General features: G+C 39.9%; 1 protein-coding gene across 3 annotated transcripts in view; it reads right to left on the reverse strand.

Annotated features, from left to right (window-relative positions):
* Nucleotides 1-2,120: 2,120 nt before the first annotated feature.
* The window catches only part of TMCC3 (transmembrane and coiled-coil domain family 3), a 104,657-nt gene continuing 86,714 nt past the window's right edge, over nucleotides 2,121-20,063 (reverse strand). For all 3 annotated transcript variants that reach the window (XM_082241003.1, XM_082241005.1, XM_082241004.1), the window contains exons 2-4: nucleotides 11,757-12,673; nucleotides 11,039-11,174; nucleotides 2,121-9,853 (exon numbers count right to left, since the gene is read on the reverse strand). In XM_082241003.1, the coding sequence (XP_082097129.1) occupies nucleotides 9,551-9,853; nucleotides 11,039-11,174; nucleotides 11,757-12,673 (1,356 nt within the window). In that variant the 3' untranslated portion in view covers nucleotides 2,121-9,550. The remainder of the gene's footprint in view (nucleotides 9,854-11,038; nucleotides 11,175-11,756; nucleotides 12,674-20,063) is intronic.

Here is a 20,063-nt window from a genome sequence, read left to right on the forward strand (position 1 = left end):
TCTGTGATGTAGTTATGATGTATAGGGGTGTGTGGTCTTGAGCTACACTCCTTTCTGTGATGTAGCTTTGATGTATCTGAGGGGTGGTCTTGAGTCACACCCCTTCTTGTGATGTATGTATGATGTTTCTGGGGGTGGTCTTGGACTCAAGGGCGGGCAATTTAAAATATAAAGGGCAGGCACACCTTTGTTCTGGGTCCTCCTCCTTTCCTGCGTGTGAGGAGAGCACCCTGTTGCATTAGTACAATAAAGAACAGGCTTACAAGCTGCTTTGCTTCTCAATATTCGCTGGTTAGCCTGTTATTTTCTCCGACCGATGGAGAACCTACAAAGGACTCTATTAAGGGCTCTTGTGTTCCCCATAAGGGAATAAGGGCAGATTTTTGTTTGTTACACTATTCATTGAGCAGGTGCACGGAGGGCACTGCTTCTCAGAAACACCAATGGATCACTCAAACTAGCCATTTTGAGAGCAATTGTAAGAATTTGAGGGTGTGTTTGGTTTTTTAAAATCTAGTTGAGTCTGAAGATAACCTACTCCTGATCATGGGCGTAGCCAGGACTTTTGTTATTAAGGGCAGGACTTTTGTTAGGTGGGGGCGGAACCTACCTGATTGGTTGGTTGGTTAGTTAAGTATTTCTATTGTTTACTTGTTCTAGAGGGGACAGCTGCCCTTCCCTCTTCCACCTTGGCTACGCCCATCCTCCTGATCTCAACCTGCATAAAATGTGAGACCGACAGACCCGTTTCTTCTGAGTTTACCATGATGTGTCCATATAGAAAACACCCTATATTTTGGAGGGAAATGTGCATGGAGATCTGCCAGTAGCCATGGTGGCCAGATAGTGTGCCATGTACAAGGGACCACAGCTACTCCCCCGCCTCCCAACTGTTCACATCAGCACTGACTTCAAATAGTTTCCGTTTGTTTATACAGTAGTATCCCTGGTTACGAACTTAATTCGTTCCGGAGGTCTGTTCTTAACCCAAAACCGTTCTTAACCTGAGACGCGCTTTCGCTAATGGGGCCTCCTGCTGCCGCCACACCACCGGTGCGCAATTTCTGTTCTCATCCTGGGGCAAAGTTCTCAACCCGAGTTACTACTTCCGGGTTAGCGGAGTTTGTAACCCAAAATGTTTGTAACCCGAAGCATTTGTAACCCGAGGTACCACTGTTCACCTGTGGGCATGTGACAAAGCATAACACCCTATGCAAAGGTGTTAACACTTTTGCTAGAAATGAGTTAGAAATGGCTTAAGGACTCCAACTGGTGCGAAACTAGTTTGAGAAACAGCATTCAAACAGTAGTGTTTAGTAACAAAGTATAGGATTCATAGGCATTTTAGAAAATGTCATGTGAACGTGGATGTTCACATGACATTGTGAAAGTGTCATGTGAAACCAGTACAGTGGTACCTCTGGATATGAACGGGATCCTTTCCGGAGCCCCGTTTGCATCCTGAAACGAACACAACCCGCGTCTGCGCAGGTCGCGATTCGCCACTTCTGCGCATGACGTCCTTATGACCGTCTGCACAAGCGCAAGTGGCAAAACCCAGAAGTAACGCATTCCGTTACTTCCGGGTCGCCGCGGAGCGCAACCCAAAAGCGCTCAACCTGAAGCAACTTCAACCCGAGGTATGACTGTACTAGAAAGATAGTGAGTGTACAGTAAATGGAAGTGTGGACACAGCCTTCCTTGGTTTCAGCTGCCAGTCTGGTTAACTTTTGTACATAGATTAGGGGAGTCACCATCCTTTCCTTCATCTCAGGAAACAAAATATCTTGAGCCATCCCAGCCAACTCCATTACTTTAATTGCTTCTATGCTATTATGTTTGTGTCTCCCCCACCCCCACTATGTACCGATATATCTTCCTCTCTTATTGGCAGTTATTGTCATTCGGAAAACAGAAAAAAATTACCGTATTTTTGGCACCATAACACTCACTTTTTTCATCCTAAAAAGTAAGGGGAAATGTCTGTGTGTGTTATGGAGGGAATGCCTACAGGTGGCATGCCTACGGATTTTCGTCGTCTAAAAACTATGTGCGTGTTATAGAGCGAAAAATACGGTACTTTATAGTGGACATATTTTAAATAAACCCAGCATAATAACTAAATTTAAAAACCTTTATTTTGTTTTTTTTAAAGGTGGCTCCTTGGGGCAGTCATTATCACCTTATGAAATCTACAGAACACAATAAAGAATGCAAATACATTTATATTTACACAGTGCCACACAAAATGTAAGTGGTATGGTTACACTGTATGTTACATATACAGAGACAATATTGTCATTCAGTGAAAATGGATTGTTCAGAAGACTTTTAAGTAGACTTTCTCCACAGTGCCTAATTGGCATTACTTACAAAAACAAGAGGAAGGAAAAGTCTGAGGAACAACTTAATTCACTAAACATATGCAATAAATTAAAATCTTACATGACAACTCAACCAGTCACCATGCAAACAGTATGTACAGTGTTTTAATTCATACTGAGAACAAAGATTCTAAACCTAGATTTGTACGATAACTCAAGACATGAAAGGTTCCATGAGTATTTCAGGAACCTGAAAGGTTCTGCCTGAAATCTATAATCATTTTTAATGCAGAATTAGCTTACATGTAAACATGCTATCTGCTTAGTTCTACTTTGCACATCCTTATTCTATAGTCACATCGTTTCATTTATAACCAAACCAGGCAGACACTGACACAGTGCAATATATAACTCTTAGCATTAAATTCTTTCTAAGAAGCTAAACAGTCTTATAAAATACATTGATGATTTATATTTAGACCATAAAGTATGGATTTTAAAAATTATATATAAATATATTCAGTAGTGAAGTAGCAAGACCTAGTATAATTGAGAATTTGACAAAGTAAAAGCACCTTTGTGTTCCATGTAGAAGACACTATACAAGGCCAAAATAATGATGGTGATGATAAGTTAAATGAGAATTCATGGTTCTTTTTGTGGGGGGAAATTGTAGCAGTTAAATCTTTTGACTCAGATCTGCATCACACATTACAGTTTTACACATACACATAAACAGGATATGAGTGCAAACACATGCATGTTTGCAGACACAAGTCTTATAAAGATAACAAGAAGTCACAAAGTGAATACGAAAGGCAGTTCCAAGGGAGTATACTCTTAATTCACTTTGGCTCCTTGGATGTTTCTGTGAACCTCTGACTAGTACACCCACAAAGAAGCTGAGTTTGGCTAAAACAAAGCTTTGTTATGAAGGACTCCTAAAATGTGGGACCTGACATTCTAAGAGAGATCATTGTTTTGATGTGTACAAATTTGATTAGAACCAACTAGTTTTGTGCCAGTTATGGTTACTGCAATACCACCAAACAAATTACTAATATAGTAGATTAATTGTTTGATGATGGTACGGTCATTCCTATTTTAATATTTTGGAAAAGTAACTTCCAGGTTTGTTTGTTTGTTTGTTTGAGTGAAAATCTGATTAACAAATCAGCATAGATTGTGTTTGTAAGAGGAATGATTGGCTATTGACATCATTAGAACTTTCTTCAAAATAAATATACCCTTAGGATCAGGTGTAAATTCAAGCACTCCATTAAAAATCAAGTGATTCCCATTTCAGTCAATTGAAACAAAACGATTTATATACTATTATTTTGGCTTAAGGAGGATTATCAATTTCACTGAAAGGTCTGCACACAGCAGAATTTCAAATTCTGCATTGCATCCCTTTAACAAATTGAATGTTACAACCACCTTATTCATCTGTGCCTTTCGTTAAACATGTTCTGCAGCTGCAGAAGTTGCTCATGAAAAACTGCAGAGGGTTTTTTGGGGTGGGAGGGGAATGAAGGGGGGCAACTGTGCTCAATGGTCTGCTATGGTCCTTGTGCTCGTCAAAGCCTCCTTACCAATTTCCAATAATACTTGTGGGGACTTCCACTGGCATCAGTATAACTGCCCAGCAAAATCAGTGCTACGTCAAAAGGCCTGGGAAAGTTTAAAGTAACTGAAGAGTCTATTTAAAAAAAACAACAGCCAAAGGGCAATAGGTATTTCTCCTTTTTAAGATATTAATGCTTTAAAAATGTTCTGCTCTCTCCCTCTTCAGATTGCAATGCACCTTCCCCTTAGTCAAGCCAGTATTGGCTCCCAACTTCTGCTTATAATCTGTATCTGGGCATGAATTCTATGGGATTCCCACCTCTCACTTTTTTCCATCATCCAAGTTGTTGTCTAGAAGAAAGCTGGTAATGGATTTCTTCAGGTACCCAGCAATTGTCTTGCATGTCTATCTATACCCCTTTCCTACAGTGGCTTACCTCAGACTCAGGAGTCCTCTGTTCCTACATTTGGAACGATCACATTGGTTTCAATTAGGCATGTCCTTATTGCAATAAATTAAAACCAGGTCTGCAAGTGCTTTTTAATTTTACAATGGGACTTTAGGGTTCTGTGAACTGTGCTGGCAAGTTGTGACCTAATATTTTTAGGCAGCTACATTTAATCCCTGGACCAAGTCTGTGCAATCTCAGTTAAGTGCTGTGACATTGTACAAACCTGGCAAGATCATTATTATACACCGAGTTAATTAACAGTGATGGTTTTGTTCCTTACAAACCCTGAATGTACATCCTGCTGCTGCTGTTCAGCACTGCTAAACTCTTCTGCTTTATCATTTAGATGCTAGCTAATTACAGCAGCAATATAAATACAGCAAGCTACATCTGACACAGAAATAATGACAGTGTATTTGGATAAATGTTGAAGATTAATTTTTCTGGGCCACATAATAGATTTTTGGAATATAATTCTGTTCTGCAGTTTGGAAGGTGTTTTGGTGGCATCAAAATCTAAAATAATGTGAGCTGTTAAATGTTGGATTTATCTTAGCTATTTGGTATGGAACTGAGATAGGACCAGGAACAGAAAATGCAGAGATGTCAGCTAGTCTAAAGAAAGTTTCAAGTAAACAAAGTCAGTTTGGACATAACATGTGCTACTCACTTGGATAGCCTTTGGAATTATCCCCATTCCTATGTAAATGGGGAAAACTCCCACTAGAGTGTGTCTTCTGTGTAGAGTCAAGCATTGCACAAGCTCCATTAATTTCAACAGGTCTTACATAAGCTCCACTGAGATGAATGGTGGTTTATATCATTACTTAGAAGACTGCACCATAAATTAGTAAGAAACAGGAAACAGTATAAAGTTTGATCTTTTTTGTTTCTTCTTCAAAATAGTAAAGCTACTAACAAGTGAATCCCACATTCTGTAAAACGTAAAGTATCCCAATATTTTACATATCATCTCAATAGGCCAGCCTGCAGTACTATACATGTAAAATAGGAGAGTGTAAACAAGATATTACTCATTTGCAGCAATGGGTGATACATTAAGAAAAAATGACTGTTGCACCTGAGGGGGGTAAAAAAGAGAAAAGGATACTAAACTAGAGTCAGAATTAAATAGTATATAAGAGAATCCTTAGTCGTTTGCAGGTAGGGAGAAACAGTTTTTAAAATTGCCTGATGCAAACAGATGTATAACAGAGAAAACTTTCTGAGTCTGGAGCATAGTGTCTAGTTCACGGTCTGGAACATCCCTATTGTCAATACTTTACAGTTCTATTCATATGAATAAAGATGGGAAAGCACGGTTGAACCAAAGGAAAAGCAAGATGTTCCACAGCTGCGTCACAAGGGCTGGTAATCAAAACAAGGGAAATCCTCCTGAACAGAAGGGAAGTAATCTCAGGACAAAGTCCCAAGAAAAATAAATGCCATTACCCAGAAGAAACGCATGGGGCCAGAGCTGGGGAGGGTCGGGAAATTACTCAGTTGGCACATTAGCTTTAAAACAACAGCACATATGCTACTGCAAAAACTTGCTGTTGTTCAGGCAAGGTACTTTGGGAACAAATTTAGCTATGGTTAAAATACCTAAGCAAGATGCAACAACTCATGATTAAGAGGACATAGGAGATAAACTCCTACAGTGGAATTCCACATAACGCTAAAGAGATCATTTTGTCAGGCAAGGAATGATCTTCTCTCCGCAGGCTGTTTGGGGGTTCTCACGGCTCTCCAGAGCAAATTTGAGGGAGGAGGGGAAGCCCTGTTATGCTAGTGTGACCCCTTGCACTGGCTTCCACTTGTGGAACCAGAGGTGAATTTAGGGCAGCATGGCAGCACTGGGCACTGAGCCTAGGCTACTCAGCATCACAACTATGACGTATCGAACTGAGCAGAACGGAAGTTGAGAGACGGGGGAGTTGCCAAATTTTTGCCTCGCACAGGGTGCTACTGAAATTTGAAAGTCCGCTCGTGAATTTGAGTTGTTGAGATTTGGGGATGGGGTGGGGCAAAGTTCGCCAAAATCTACACTTCTGACATGGACTGCCATACATCCAGATTTCCTCAGACACTTCAGTGATTTCTGCCCAGAGGGCCAAATGGCAGCTATATCCGGGAAATTCCGGGTGTATGGCAACCCTATCAGTCACTGAACCTGGCCTTTAACGTATCTGGTAAAGAAAATAGCCAAATGTGTCCAAAGGAGGTTTGGGGAAAAGAACCTAAAAGGAACATACTATTATCCTGAATTTTTTAGAGGATATGATGTAGATTAAGGCACCCAGTTTAGTCTCCCCCCCCCAAAAAAAATAGGGGTACTTTGGGATCTTTTGCAAAGAATTCAGTTTATTTGGGTATTCTGTCTCATACTTGAATTGTATGAGGGGGAGTAGGGGAGCAAGCCAGTTGGCCCTATTCCATAAATTGCACTTCCAACATTGTTTCCATGTATTGGGAAGGCAAACATCTGCAGAGGGACCTCTTCTATTGGGTGAAGCTCCTTGTGGGAACCATCAACATCCCATGCAGGGAGTTTACATGTGTAAGACCAGACTCTTCACTTGAGAAGTTCTTCCCTCTGTGGCATGGAGGTCAATGCCTCCACAGGCTCTGACATTGGAGGGGGACAGACCCAGTACACTCACCCACACTCTTCCTCCCTCAAATTAGAGATTTTAATGCAACAATAAGGGAATATTGGGGAATAAATAGGAAAACGGAGGACATTTTTAAATAATATATGCCTGTTGTCTCCATTGTCTTCTTGATTACTGATATAGTTAGCAATGCTGTATATATAGACAGATGTCTTAGTCTTTGTCGTCAGCAAGTTCAGTTCCACGTTTGTTTGTGTTTTTTAAAAAAAACCACAAAACAAAACATTGCACATATTGATTTTTTAAAACCATTTTTAAAGTGCAAACTTTACCAGTATTTACATCGTTGGCAAATTAGCTCCTGAAATTATGCCAAGCCTCAAGGGGGCTTTCCAAACTCTGGGCTTTTCTCAGGAGAACTGCACAGCCTTTACTAAGCCTTCACTGTTCAGCAAAATACAATTCTCGCAAGTGCTGCCACTATTGCTTTCCTAGCACTAAAACTGCTAAGTAAACACTAGCCCTGATCCTTCCATGACTGGCAGGATTCTTACTATAGCAGGCTGGCAACAGCACAGTGCTAGTCTTCTACACAATTACATTCATAGGCAGATGCCTGCATCTGGAAGTGCCCTTGGAGCACAGTTTCTCCTGTGTGAGGTAGAGATGAGGGAGAAATCTGGTTTGGTTCACATCTTAATGGACTCATCCATGCCGTTGTTTAATGTCAATAGTAACCTACCTGTACCTCCATTAATTCTCCATTGTCCACATGGCATTCTCTTCCAAGTCACAGTCTATCCTCCTCCAGATTTTCTCACACCCTCTCCTTTTGGAGCATCCCTGGTATGAAAGAATCCAAACTGAGGGAGGTCAGTGATTTGGAGGAGAACATCATATGGACAATGGAAAATTAATGAAAGTACAGGAAAACTTACTGTTGCCATTAAACTACAGTATGGAAGAGCCCAATGTGAATATACCTTATTCACACTTCCTGAAACAATGTACGTGAATTTAAATACAGGTAGCTTTCAAAATTCACAGTTCTGTTAATTTTCATGACGCAGTTCTCCAACCCAAAGATGTGCACAAAAATGCATATATTAGGGGGAAATGTGCATTATGGTAAAATGCATAACCAAAACATAAAATAGCAAATGGATGCAGAAATGTAGTAAGCTAAACTTAAAATTATAAAAATGTGAAACTCATGAGAAACTGAAACTTAACAGTTTCATCATTCTCTAGTGTGAACCCCATTAAAATTAATGGGACATGTGCAACAGGGAAATTCATTAGAATTCAAGCAAATTACTGTTACAACATTCTTCTGCAACCATTGCTGATAATTAAATTGGCAGATGCCTTTTCATTGTTTTTTAAACAAAACAAAAAAGCACCACTAATGTATTTCTCACCTTTTCACTTCCTAATCATATTTATTCACATATCTTATACAAGTATTTTCATACATGAAGTTTTATTTCAATACAAACTTCACAGTGATTGCGGTATTATTTTAGGCTAAAGACATTGATTTGAGAATACTGCCCTGCTATAGCTAGATGTTGGGAGAGCATCACAAATTATCACCAGAGAAATACATCAGACAATATATTTTAGTGGTTAAAAGTAAAAAAACAACAACCAAGGACAGGAAAAATGAAAACAAAAGCCGAAAAGATTATACTGTTTGGACTGCATGCTATTGTTCTTATTTGCTCATGGCAACATCAGTCACTAGACAGCTGCAGGTTTCTAAAGGGATGTGATGAGCGACTCCTATCACTGCATTTCAGCCAGAAAGTAGTTCCCATTAGACAACATAGATTTATCAAAAAGAGATAAATACCCATGTCTGGACCATATGATTGGCAGATCCTCATTTATTCAACAGTTGGGACACTATGTATATATATTTAAGATCATGAAACAGAAGTGGAATGGAATATAATATTTAATATAAACTAAACTGTAAGGCAAAAACAATTTTGGGGCACGGTTTAAGTAAGAATCCTCTTTGACTATTGGGCCAATGTCAGCAGCAGGCAAGAGAGATAAGAAACTCCATCACAGTTTCTACCTTATAAATATCTGTCTTCAGGAGATGCCGAAAATGTGACCAGCACTTCTCCAAGGTGTGTAATTCTCAGCTTACGTTTGCATATGCTTCATAAGGGAACAGTAGCTACTATGTAAAGTGGAATGATGCAGGTGACTGCTCATGAATATGCAACCTCCCAACTAGGATTGCTGTTTCTTATTTATACTATACTTCTCCTAAACCCCAGTCTAGTTAAGATCATGTATTCAAGACTGTTCAGGATTTCTGCAGCGTAGAAAAAGCAGATTAGATTAAGGCAGAAAGATTTACACAAGTAATTAGTCTATAACAGATTCACCTCATTTCATAAAAGGTGACTGATGAGGTGAAATACACTGCCAGGAGTTATCACCATCACATTTTAATACCCAATAGAAAAGTCTTCATTTAGTCTGCACAGGTAAACTGCAAAATTAAAGATTTGGTAGTTTGTTTAGAAGTATTTCTTCTTTTAAAAACAAAAATGCTGTGGGCATTGTGGATTCATCTTGGTATGATCATCTTTTCTATGGCACAGACAATGTGATCCCAGTTTTTGCATAAAATTGCAAGAAGAGTTACTGCGAAGAAGGTGCAAATGATATGGAAACGGCTTCTCATCATAGGAGCTATAAACTTGGCTATGGTGGAGACGCACACTAGGATTACGGTCATGAAGGCCAAGACTACGTTTATGCATTTCCCCAGCAAGACTTTGGCATTAACGGTTTCTGACTGCAGGGCTTGCTGTTCTTGCTGATGAATCTCCAGCTTAGAGACCCGTGTTTGGCAAGATTCCAAAGCTTCCTGTCAGTATAAAATAGGAAGGGGAAGGGGGGGAAGAAAAGTTAAGGAACCATCACTTTCATACGTAAAATACATTTTCATTCTATCTGGTCGGTTAAGGACATTACCCCCATCTGTGCAGAAATCAATTAGCAAAACAATTTACCACTCTTTGATTGCGAACTCTACAATTCTATAATTCTATGCATCTCAAGGTTGAAAATGTATTAACACAAAAACATTAGAAGAGGCAGCTGGATTAGGCCAATGGCCCATCTTGTCCAGCCTCCTGTTCTCACGGTGGACAACCAGATTTGAACACAAGAGCACTCTTCCCCTGCCTGTCTCCAGCCATACATAAATGCACAGTACACAGAACCACAGAATTATAGATGTCTTTTTTCCTCCTTGAAGGAGAACTGTGCAACGGCCAGTGTTCATGTGCAGTCTCATATCCTATGATTACACGGACTGATTAAAAGCTTGGTGAACAATTCTTTCAATTACAGATAGGTAGCCGTGTTGGTCTGCCATAGTCAAAATAAAAAAATTCCTTCCAGTAGCACCTTAAAGACCAACTAAGTTAATTCTTGGTATGAGCTTTCGTGTGCATGCACACCTCTTCAGATACACTGAAACAGAAGTTGCCAGACCCTTCTATATAGTGAGAAGGTGGGGAGGGGTATTACTCAGAAGGATGGTGGCCCTTTCAATAGCACTTTTCTATACTTATTTTGTTCATTCCCACAACAGCCTAGTGAGGGAGGTTATAATTTTTCCCATGGAGAACTGCAGTTGTTCCTATCTTGCAAGAGCAATGTCATTTCCACACTATAGTTCCATCAGAGATAAATGTGAAAAATTAGTGGTTAGATGTGAAAGCTCTGGCTATGAGTTTATGGCTGCAATCCTAAACGTGAAAGGGAATAAGCTTTATTGAATGCAGTGGGGACTTAGTCATCTGAATAAAGCTGCATTGGATTCACAGTATTTCTTTGAGAGGGAGATGCAAAAGTTCTTTTTAAAGACATAAAGAATAGGAAGCATGAGTGACTTCCTTCTCCATCTCCAAAGTCCCAAATCTAGTCTTAAATTGGAACTCAGATCTTTCAGTCTAAAAAATCCTGTGCTTTCATCACTGGACCACAGTGGCTAATTCTTTGGAAACAAAAAAATAATCTGTTACTTAATTTCAAAAGTTGGTACCTGAACATCTCGTGACCGTTCATAGGCCTGATATGCCACCTTTTCTTCAATACTAGCAAGTTCTTGCTTCAAGTTGGCTGTCTCGTGCTGGTGGAGGTCTGTTAGATCATTCAGCTGGTCTTCTAATCGCTCATACCTTAAAAAAAAACAACAAAATTTACTTGGCTTTTATGTGAAATCTAATGAAAGTGCTTCCCTCCTTATTTGTAGGTTGCATCATCACCATTTTTTATCAGGGTAACTTTTTGTTTCCCTGCGCTGAAACCCTACTGGCATTAGAAAAGTATACTACCTTGAATACAAGCTGAACATTGTAAACCTTTTAAAAAGTAATTTTATATTATTATTATTATTATTATTATTACTACTACTACTACTACTACTGCCATTCTCACTAAATTGTAAGTTTTTGCATGTGATTATAGAAACTAACATGACAAGAGTTTTTTTACCCCATGACTGCTCACCTGATAAGCCTGCTGAGAATTCTGAGAATACACTTCACACATTACTCTAACAGCAAATGTGGTACCTCTTCACGTGCATATATGATGGGGAAGTGTTAACATGTGCCTATGTAGTACATGCAGCTGATCATTGTCATGGGTGGAGTTCAAGGGTACTTAGTTCATTCTTCTCTTTGTTGCATTGCTTTGACACCACCTCATTCTCATCTACCTGTGAAAATCAATTTCAACTGGCCAACATAATAACGTACCTGTACCTTTCCTCCTGCAGCGTTTGAGAAATAAAGCCATACTCTCTTTTGAATTGTACTTTTAAATTCTCAATGTCATCTGCCAACTGGGATTGTGCTTCCTTTATTTCCCGCAGTCCCTCAAAGAGAATTGATAGTTTCCCATAGCTTTCCAGAGCATTTGTTCCACCATGGCCAAAGGACTGGTTTCCATTGCTGTCCGCAGAGCCAGATGTTGCACTTGAGCACTCATCATCACTGGTGTATTTTGGCTTGGCCACTATAGTAGCACTTCCGCCGTAGGCCCTGGAAGTAGTTTCTGGCCTAAAATCATCCAGGCTGCTCTTTAAGTGAGCAATATTGTCAGCACTTCCAAATTTATTCCGGATCAGGTTTGCAAACTCTCTGGACTTGCTGAAAACAAACACTGGTGGTGTCAAGGAGACTCCTGGAACACCTGTTTTGCTGCTCTCGTTGCTCTGGCCAGTAGTACGAGATTTCCCATGGGCATCTTTCAGGGAATGTTGGATTTCCTTCAGGCTGTCTTTGGAAGTATCCTTGGTACTTTTGGAGGAACCATTTTGTTCTATCTCTTTGAGCTTTCTGTGATATTGTTCCAATTTCTTCTGCAACTGGGCTATGGAATGGGCAGACTTTTGATTCTTCTTTTCAAATACTTGTTTAATTCGACCCGCTTGTTGTTTGTCCGCACTGTTCACGAGCTTCAAATACTCTGCCACATTCCCATCCCGAGCTGTTTGTTCTATTTTTATCTGCTCCGTAACTTTCAGAATCTTTTGCTTCAAACTGTCTGCACTGAGTTTTACTTTGTGAAACTCAAACACACCATCAGGTACATCAAAGTTGAGGTTGGTGTCCGAACCTCCCCGGCGAATATTAAGAGGCAGGCTGAGGGTATTCATATCATGTCTTTCCACCTGTAAGAGATTAAAATTCAACCTTAGTTTTCTATGAAATAATTCATAAATAATTCTAAGAAGAAATTAATATAAGATCACAAAGCACGACGTTATTTGTGATGTGGGAACATTGCAATGCAGGAACTTGGGCCAATGGGGAAATAAGTGTTCTGCTCATTCAGCCATGCAGAACACTAGTATAAACATCCAGTTAGCACCACACAATCCCCTAAAATAGTAAATACTAGGAATCTAATGCTGTAGTCCTATACACACTTGCCTGGGAGTAAGCACAACTGAATATAACTTAATTCCTTCTGAGTAGACTATGCTGCTCAGACCAAAACAGTGCCATATTACTCAAAACTGGCATCAAATGATAAAGTTAATACCATACTTAGCACAAAATGTCTTCCAGATTAAAAAAATCCATAAGGTTTTTTGTTTGATACACAAATAAATTATCCTCCATTTTCCTAACTACACTCTCTATATTAATTTTGCTGAGCAACTGTTCCTGGTTTTCAGACCAAGCAAATACTTCAGTTCTTTTTATCAACTTAGTAACCAATGCGACACATTGCTTTCTTATTTGACCTCTTATTCTGTAGCTCAACTGGTACCCCTAGCAATTTGATCCAATAGTACATTATTTCCCTTCCCTGCAAATGAGCAGAGCTAGTTTCTCACAGCTCATGAATATTATGTACATCTGACAAACATCGGTACATAGTAAGTATGCTTCTTGAGACAGCACACATGCTATACCTTTAAAGCACACTTTAAGAACATTCTCTCAATCAAAGAAAGTTGGACACTGCAATTCACCCCTCATTGAGTTACAATTCTCAGCAATGACAGTGCCTAAAATTCTTTGAGGAAAGAATAATGTGCTTTGAATGTGATTTATAGTGTTTACACAGCCTGAGTGCAAGTAATATAGTACCTTCAATTGTACCCTAAGTCTGAAAAGCTATCCAGTCATGAAGTGGAAAAGTGCTAAGATGATTCCTGCTTGGCAGGGGGTTGGACTCGATGGCCCTTGTGGTCTCTTCCAACTCTATGATTCTATGATAAGAGAACCTGGTTTGAAGTGCAATGTACAAGGCAGCAGTACAGTATCTTAAGTTATAACCGACTGGATACTTTGCACATTGGACCTGATAAGTATAGTCACACAGTGCAATAAAGGAGGTAATCATCATTATTATTCTTATCCTGATTCTTAATTGCAGCAAAACATAATTTTAATAGTTCAAGACTGCCTAGAAAAAACAACAACAAATCCCATAGAAATGAAAATGTTCCCTTATACAACACTTCTTATGTAGTGTTTGTGCACATACACGACAAGGCTGTGGTCAACATTATTCTAACTAGGATGTAATATGTAGTGCAGATGAGATGTAACATGCTCATCACAAAAGACATGTGCACCAATCAGCCTTAGCATTCAAATTATGGTAGGTGTTTTTAATTAAACATGAATGAATTTTTACCACACATAATAGCCAGACTAAATCGGAAGTCTCTGCTGATGGAGAAGAGTTTGGATTTGATACCCCGCTTTATCACTACCCTAAGGAGTCTCAAAGCGGCCAACAATCTCCTTTCCCTTCCTCCCCCACAACAACCACTCTGTGAGGTGAGAGGGGCTGAGAGACTTCAGAGAAGCGTGACTGGCCCAAGGTCACCCAGAGGCTGCATGTGGAGGAGCGGAGACGCGAACCCGGTTCATCAGATTATGAGTCCACTGCTCTTAACCACTACACCACACTGGCTCTATTGATGAGAGAGAGCAAAGGGGCTGACTATATACATACACACACAACATAATTCCAAAGCCCAGTGGCTTGCTTACTCAGCTTTGGGAAGGCAGCATGAGGACACTGTGTGTGTGTGCGCGCGCGCATGCACGCGCACCAAAAAGGGCCTTGAGGGGCCATGTATTGGACCACCTTGGCCTAGAGGCATACTTAAAATGACAGTGAGGCTGAATTCCTTGGTAACAGATTTTAAGAAGAAACTGTTTTCTTAGAGACTGGCCATGTTCCAAACAGGAAGGAAGAATATCACTGTTGGTATTTTAGTAAAGATTTATTAGTTTATTTCAAATATTTATATTCTACTTCCTGGCCTTCATTCTCAAGGCAGCTTGCAACAAAATGTAACAATCCATGCAAAATAAAATGAAGGCAGTAGCCGAACATGTCATTGCTCGCTCAGTTCACAGTATAGGACAGTTTTGATGAATGAGATTAATGGTCTGCCATGCTAATGAAATGACAAATGCATTGGCTGAACAAAATTCAATCCAAATTAAGCCGAAGCATTTCAATATTATCTCAGATCTATCACTGAACAACTGACAAGAATTATGAATTATAAGATGCTCCTATAATATACGTGGGCATAATAATTATATTTATAAAAGCAGCATCTATTCCATAATAATGATCTAATATCCAATACGGTTTGCTTTTTGAAAGCGGTAAAAAAGTAATCTCAACTCTGAATTCATCTGCAGGTTCATCCGTCACACTTTATAACTGTTACTCAATAGGCGTGCAACACACTGCAAATGTATAATCGATAGTCTGATGTATTGCCACAGGGATTTTAAAAATTCTGGGAGTTAGACCACAGAGTGATTACAGTGACATGCAATACGCCACACAGCAATTCAGCACCAAAAGCAGAAACGTCCTCAGACCTTCATGATTTTAACTCTTGTACATTAACACGGAGCCACTCATTTCCTAAAACAATTCAGCCCTCTCGACTCATAGCAAACTCCGACTAACATTGTCAGCTTACTAACATGTTTATACAAAATCTAATCAGCAATGTTACCCAGGACAAAATGTACATACTTCCAAGGCCGGGTGGATCTGCTCACAATCCTACATAAATGTTTATTTCCTTTAGTACAAAAGTATTCTAAAAATATTTTGCATATATCAAGACATGAGCCTGAACAGCTGCTGTTCTGACCCTCTTCCTCCCTGCTTTAAACGATGGAATCTCTCTTCCTCACAGAGGTAAATTGCTCCCCAAGCTCTGTGGTTTCCTATGACATGCCATAAAACTGGACAAAAGGCAAGGGAAGGAACAGGGGAGAGTTCATCTAAGGCTGTGAACTTACCCCGTTTACTCTGCTTCCAGTGCGCTACCACTGCTGGTCTGAGAAGCAGTGTACACATAACATTAGTTGTAATTCCTATCTACATGTAATTCAAATCATATCTGTCATTTTTAAAAATTAAATACTCTGTTTTGATGCATTATTCCCCACACCAGCTTCAATCCGAACTGAGAAAAAGAACAACCAATTGCATGTTAAGCTGGTACTTTGTAAATAGTGTTAGCTAGAAGGAAACAACATACATACAGAATCACATCACCTACTAACGCCATGGGGTGTTTGGGGTGTTAGAGCAGGGGTAGTACCTCTGGTGGTGGGGGGGGGACACAATGTGCTTTTTCTGGTGTAGTTTGCCCATCTTTGGTCCCCACTCTGCACTCAGCTCTCACCTGTGGCTCCTAGAAACTATTGGCATGTGACAGTGGCCACATCCTGGGAACGGCTTCGACTGGCCTTAAACCATCAGTGACTTTCCCTGCATGCAAAGAAAGGCTCTGGTGGATAGAGCAGACGGGAAAATGGAAGCTAAATGGTTAGGCTGGGATGTGCTAAAAGATCTATAGAGGCTAGTTGTCTGTTTTCAGGCACAACTGAAAGGGCTGTTCTTGACCTTTAAAGCCCCAAATGGCTTGTTAGCAGGATTTTTAAAGGACTGCCTTCTTCAATAGAAGTCTTCCCGAAATATCTGCTTCTGAGACTGGTCTACAGGTAACCCAATATTCAGGAGATGAGGTGAAGGGCAACTGGGGAATTAGCTTCTTCAGTGGTAGCCTCTCACCTTTGAAATAGCTTTCCTGAGCAGATCTATGAAGTGCCTATATCATCATAATGTGAAACCTACTACATTTTAAAAACATGTTACTGAATTTAAAGTTTTGGTGAACTGCTGTTTTTAAAATTGTTGGCTGCTTGTTGTTTCATATATATTTTTGTTGTTTCATTGTCAATTGCTTTAAAATGCTTAACATAATAATTTGTTTTTGAGGTGCCGGTCAGAAAGCAACTCACCAGAGCACAATGTTAACTATCTCCCATTACAATATTCATTGTAGAAATGTGAACATGAGTAAGTAAAAGGTGTGCCACACTTATCTGGGGTGGACCCAGAGGTAAGTTAGGTGAACTTAGTACACACTGAAAACATTGGGAGTCAGGTTCAACTACATTGTCAAAATCTGACCATTATCCTTTCCTCTCCTCCAAATTCCAGCAGCTAGTTATTTTTAATGATATCTTGTTAATATTTCAGCAATTCCCCTTTGTACCTGGATAGCTACCTAACATGCTCTCCTTTTGTTTCAACACGAGAGCATCTCTGTGTGGTTTTAGCTTCTTTTCTCCTTTTTGTATGCTACTCTCCAGGATAGAAAGATGTGCTAAGAAGGAATGCACAGCAGCTAATTTTGGTAACATACCTCTAGATAAAAGCTGAAATGGTTGTGGTCTATCATTTACACACATATACTTCTCCACATATATCCCACTGTGTGGAAGGAAAGCACTATGCAGAGAGAAAATAAACTTAACATTGTCATGTGGAACTTCCCCAAATGCCATTGCTCAGCTGTGGCTTCCTTAACACATAATCACTCTTAGTTTGAAAGAATATATGTCTACAGCATTTCACGACTCTATAAATTATTCCATCATGCAGACAGTACACAAGTGAGTCATTTGCTTATTGTTATCCAACCCTTCCCATTTTCCTGTATACTGAAAGTAAGAAACTCTTTATATGCAGATTTTGACTGCAGAAGAGGCTGTAGATGTATATTGTAAAAGAGAAGTGATGAAACAGCAAAACTGAATACGGAACTTATTAAAATCTGCCCAGCATGTGCTATCCTGAAAAGAGTTATCAGCAGAAGACTAGTGTTCTCAGTGTTCCATATGCCTTAACATTTTTTCCCCAAGTATTCTACAGTGAAGACCAAATCTTTGTTCACATTTTGCTTGTAAATGTAGATTTGTTGTAGATTTAATTACCTATCTGTACCTTTTGTTTACTATGAGGGGAGAAAGCATTAATGGGGATAATGAAAATAATGATGCAGTTGAAGGAAAATTAGACAAAGTAGTCTCATTGAAATCTTTTGTTGTTTCCAATGAACTAAAGAGCATATAGCTTTATCCAGATTACACTCATTAAACTCTAAGACGAATATACAAGCATTATGCAAGAGCAGCTTCACATCTGGACTGTCACAATCAGCAAATGTGAAATGTGCACACCCTAGAATGTGCAATGTTCTCATGCCATGCACAGTGCTCATAATGTATGTTCCGGTGACCCACACAGAATTATCTCCTTTACAGTGTAGCAGAGGATCAAGCCAGGTCACAAAAAGCAAAAAACCTGTGCTAATCCTTGCTGTGATGTTCATGCAGCTTCCAAGAGCTGCCCAGGGGAGCAGCTTTGGCCGTCTGTGTCCCGAGTCAACTGTCAGCAAATTAGATTGAAGGATAAGAGGCAGCTCCAGATGTGCCCTAACAGCTTCATCAACACACAGTCTGTTCCTAGTATTTGCGTCGCTGGAAATGTAAGATGTAATCATTATTTGGAGAAACATATTCAAACATTATTTTTGCTGTGTCTGTGACTGAAATGATAAGACAGCCTGGGATTCTGCATGGGCATGTCTAGGCAGGGTATTTGCAAATGCCCAGCAGTGCAATTCAGAATGCTTAACACCTACAAGCATGGGGGATTTTTCTGACTGCTGCCTGTTGACTAGCGGAATAAGCACGGGTACTACTATCACTTAACTAACATCCTATAACATTTCTGGGTAGGATGTACTTCTGAGATGCTGCCTAGAGTACTTCTTGTGCTCCTGAAAAAGCTTTTGCTTGAAATCTCCCAGTGTTTGCAAGTAAGGCTGCCTAAGTAAAGATAAAGGGACCTCTGACCATTAGGTCCAATTGCGGACGACTCTGGGGTTGCGGCGCTCATCTCGCTTTAATGGCCGAGGGAGCCGGCGTACAGCTTCTGGGTCATGTTGCCAGCATGACTAAGCCGCTTCTGGCAAACCGGAGCAGCGCGCGGAAACACCGTTTACCTTCCTGCTGGAGCGGTACCTATTTATCTACTTGCACTTTGACGTGCTTTCAAACTGCTAGGTTGGCAGGAGCTGGGACCGAGCAATGGCGGCTCACCGAGTCGCGGGGATTCGAACCACCAACTTTCTGATCAGCAAGCCCTAGGCTCTGTGCTTTAACCCACAGCGCCACCCACATCCCAGTAGGGCTGCCTACACAACCATATATTTAAGGCACCCAGATATACTCCAAGAATCATGGGAACTGTAGGTGTGCAAGCACGTAGAATTTGAGAGGCATTAAAATGCACTCTGTGCATAGTGACTGTCAAGTGCCAGCAGATGGAGCTGCTGCTTTTAATCAACTATATTGAGAGGAACAGCAAACCTGAGGGCTTGAATAATATGGCCTCTCTGGATATTGTGATCAAGATTGTGATAGTTATGTTTTTCTTCTTGGTCTCATTCTCAGACTGCTTGGTGGTCTTTTTTTTCTTCTTTTTTTTTTAAAAAACACAACCCATATCTTTTCAACTCATCCACAGATTCCTAAGACCACTGAAATGAAATGAATTGAAACTCACTGGTTGACTTTGGGCCAGTCACACTCCGTCAGCCTAACCTACCTCGCAGAGTTGTTGTAAACATAAAACAAGGAAACGGGTTAATGGTTTATTCCACCCTGAGCTCCTTGGAGGAAATATTTTATTTATTATTACATTTATAATAAATCCTATTTATCGGATTGTAGGCAACCTAGCAAATGGCATTATCAGGTACAGGGGTCACATTCACCCCAATATTTATTTTAATAATAAAATAATAATAAATAATAAAAGTCCCAGCATTGAAGAAACTAGGCTAGTAATGTGGCAACAGAAAGGGTCAACAAAAGTTAATTCCACATCAGCCGTGCAAATGTTTGTAATTCTAATCCTTGTGCATTGTTTTGTACAAGAAGATCAAAACACAGAGAGCACTGACTGTTAACAGGAAATTGTGCACACAGATAAAATGAAAACATCAATGTGGACACCGCCCTAGTCCTTAATTTCCTTTCTCTCTGTGGTATTGGATTTCTACTCATGTCCCCATGAAAATACGTACAATACTGTCTTATTATTGATCTTTGTTTTGCTTTGATTCTTAGAAAAGGAGTTACCTACTTTGTTGAGATCCCTTTTGTTCATGTTCTTACAAACAGAAGCTAAAATTAGTAGGACAA

This window comes from Podarcis vaucheri (assembly GCF_965113315.1).
Source record: "Podarcis vaucheri genome assembly, chromosome: 10".
NCBI classification, from domain to species: domain Eukaryota; kingdom Metazoa; phylum Chordata; class Lepidosauria; order Squamata; family Lacertidae; genus Podarcis; species Podarcis vaucheri.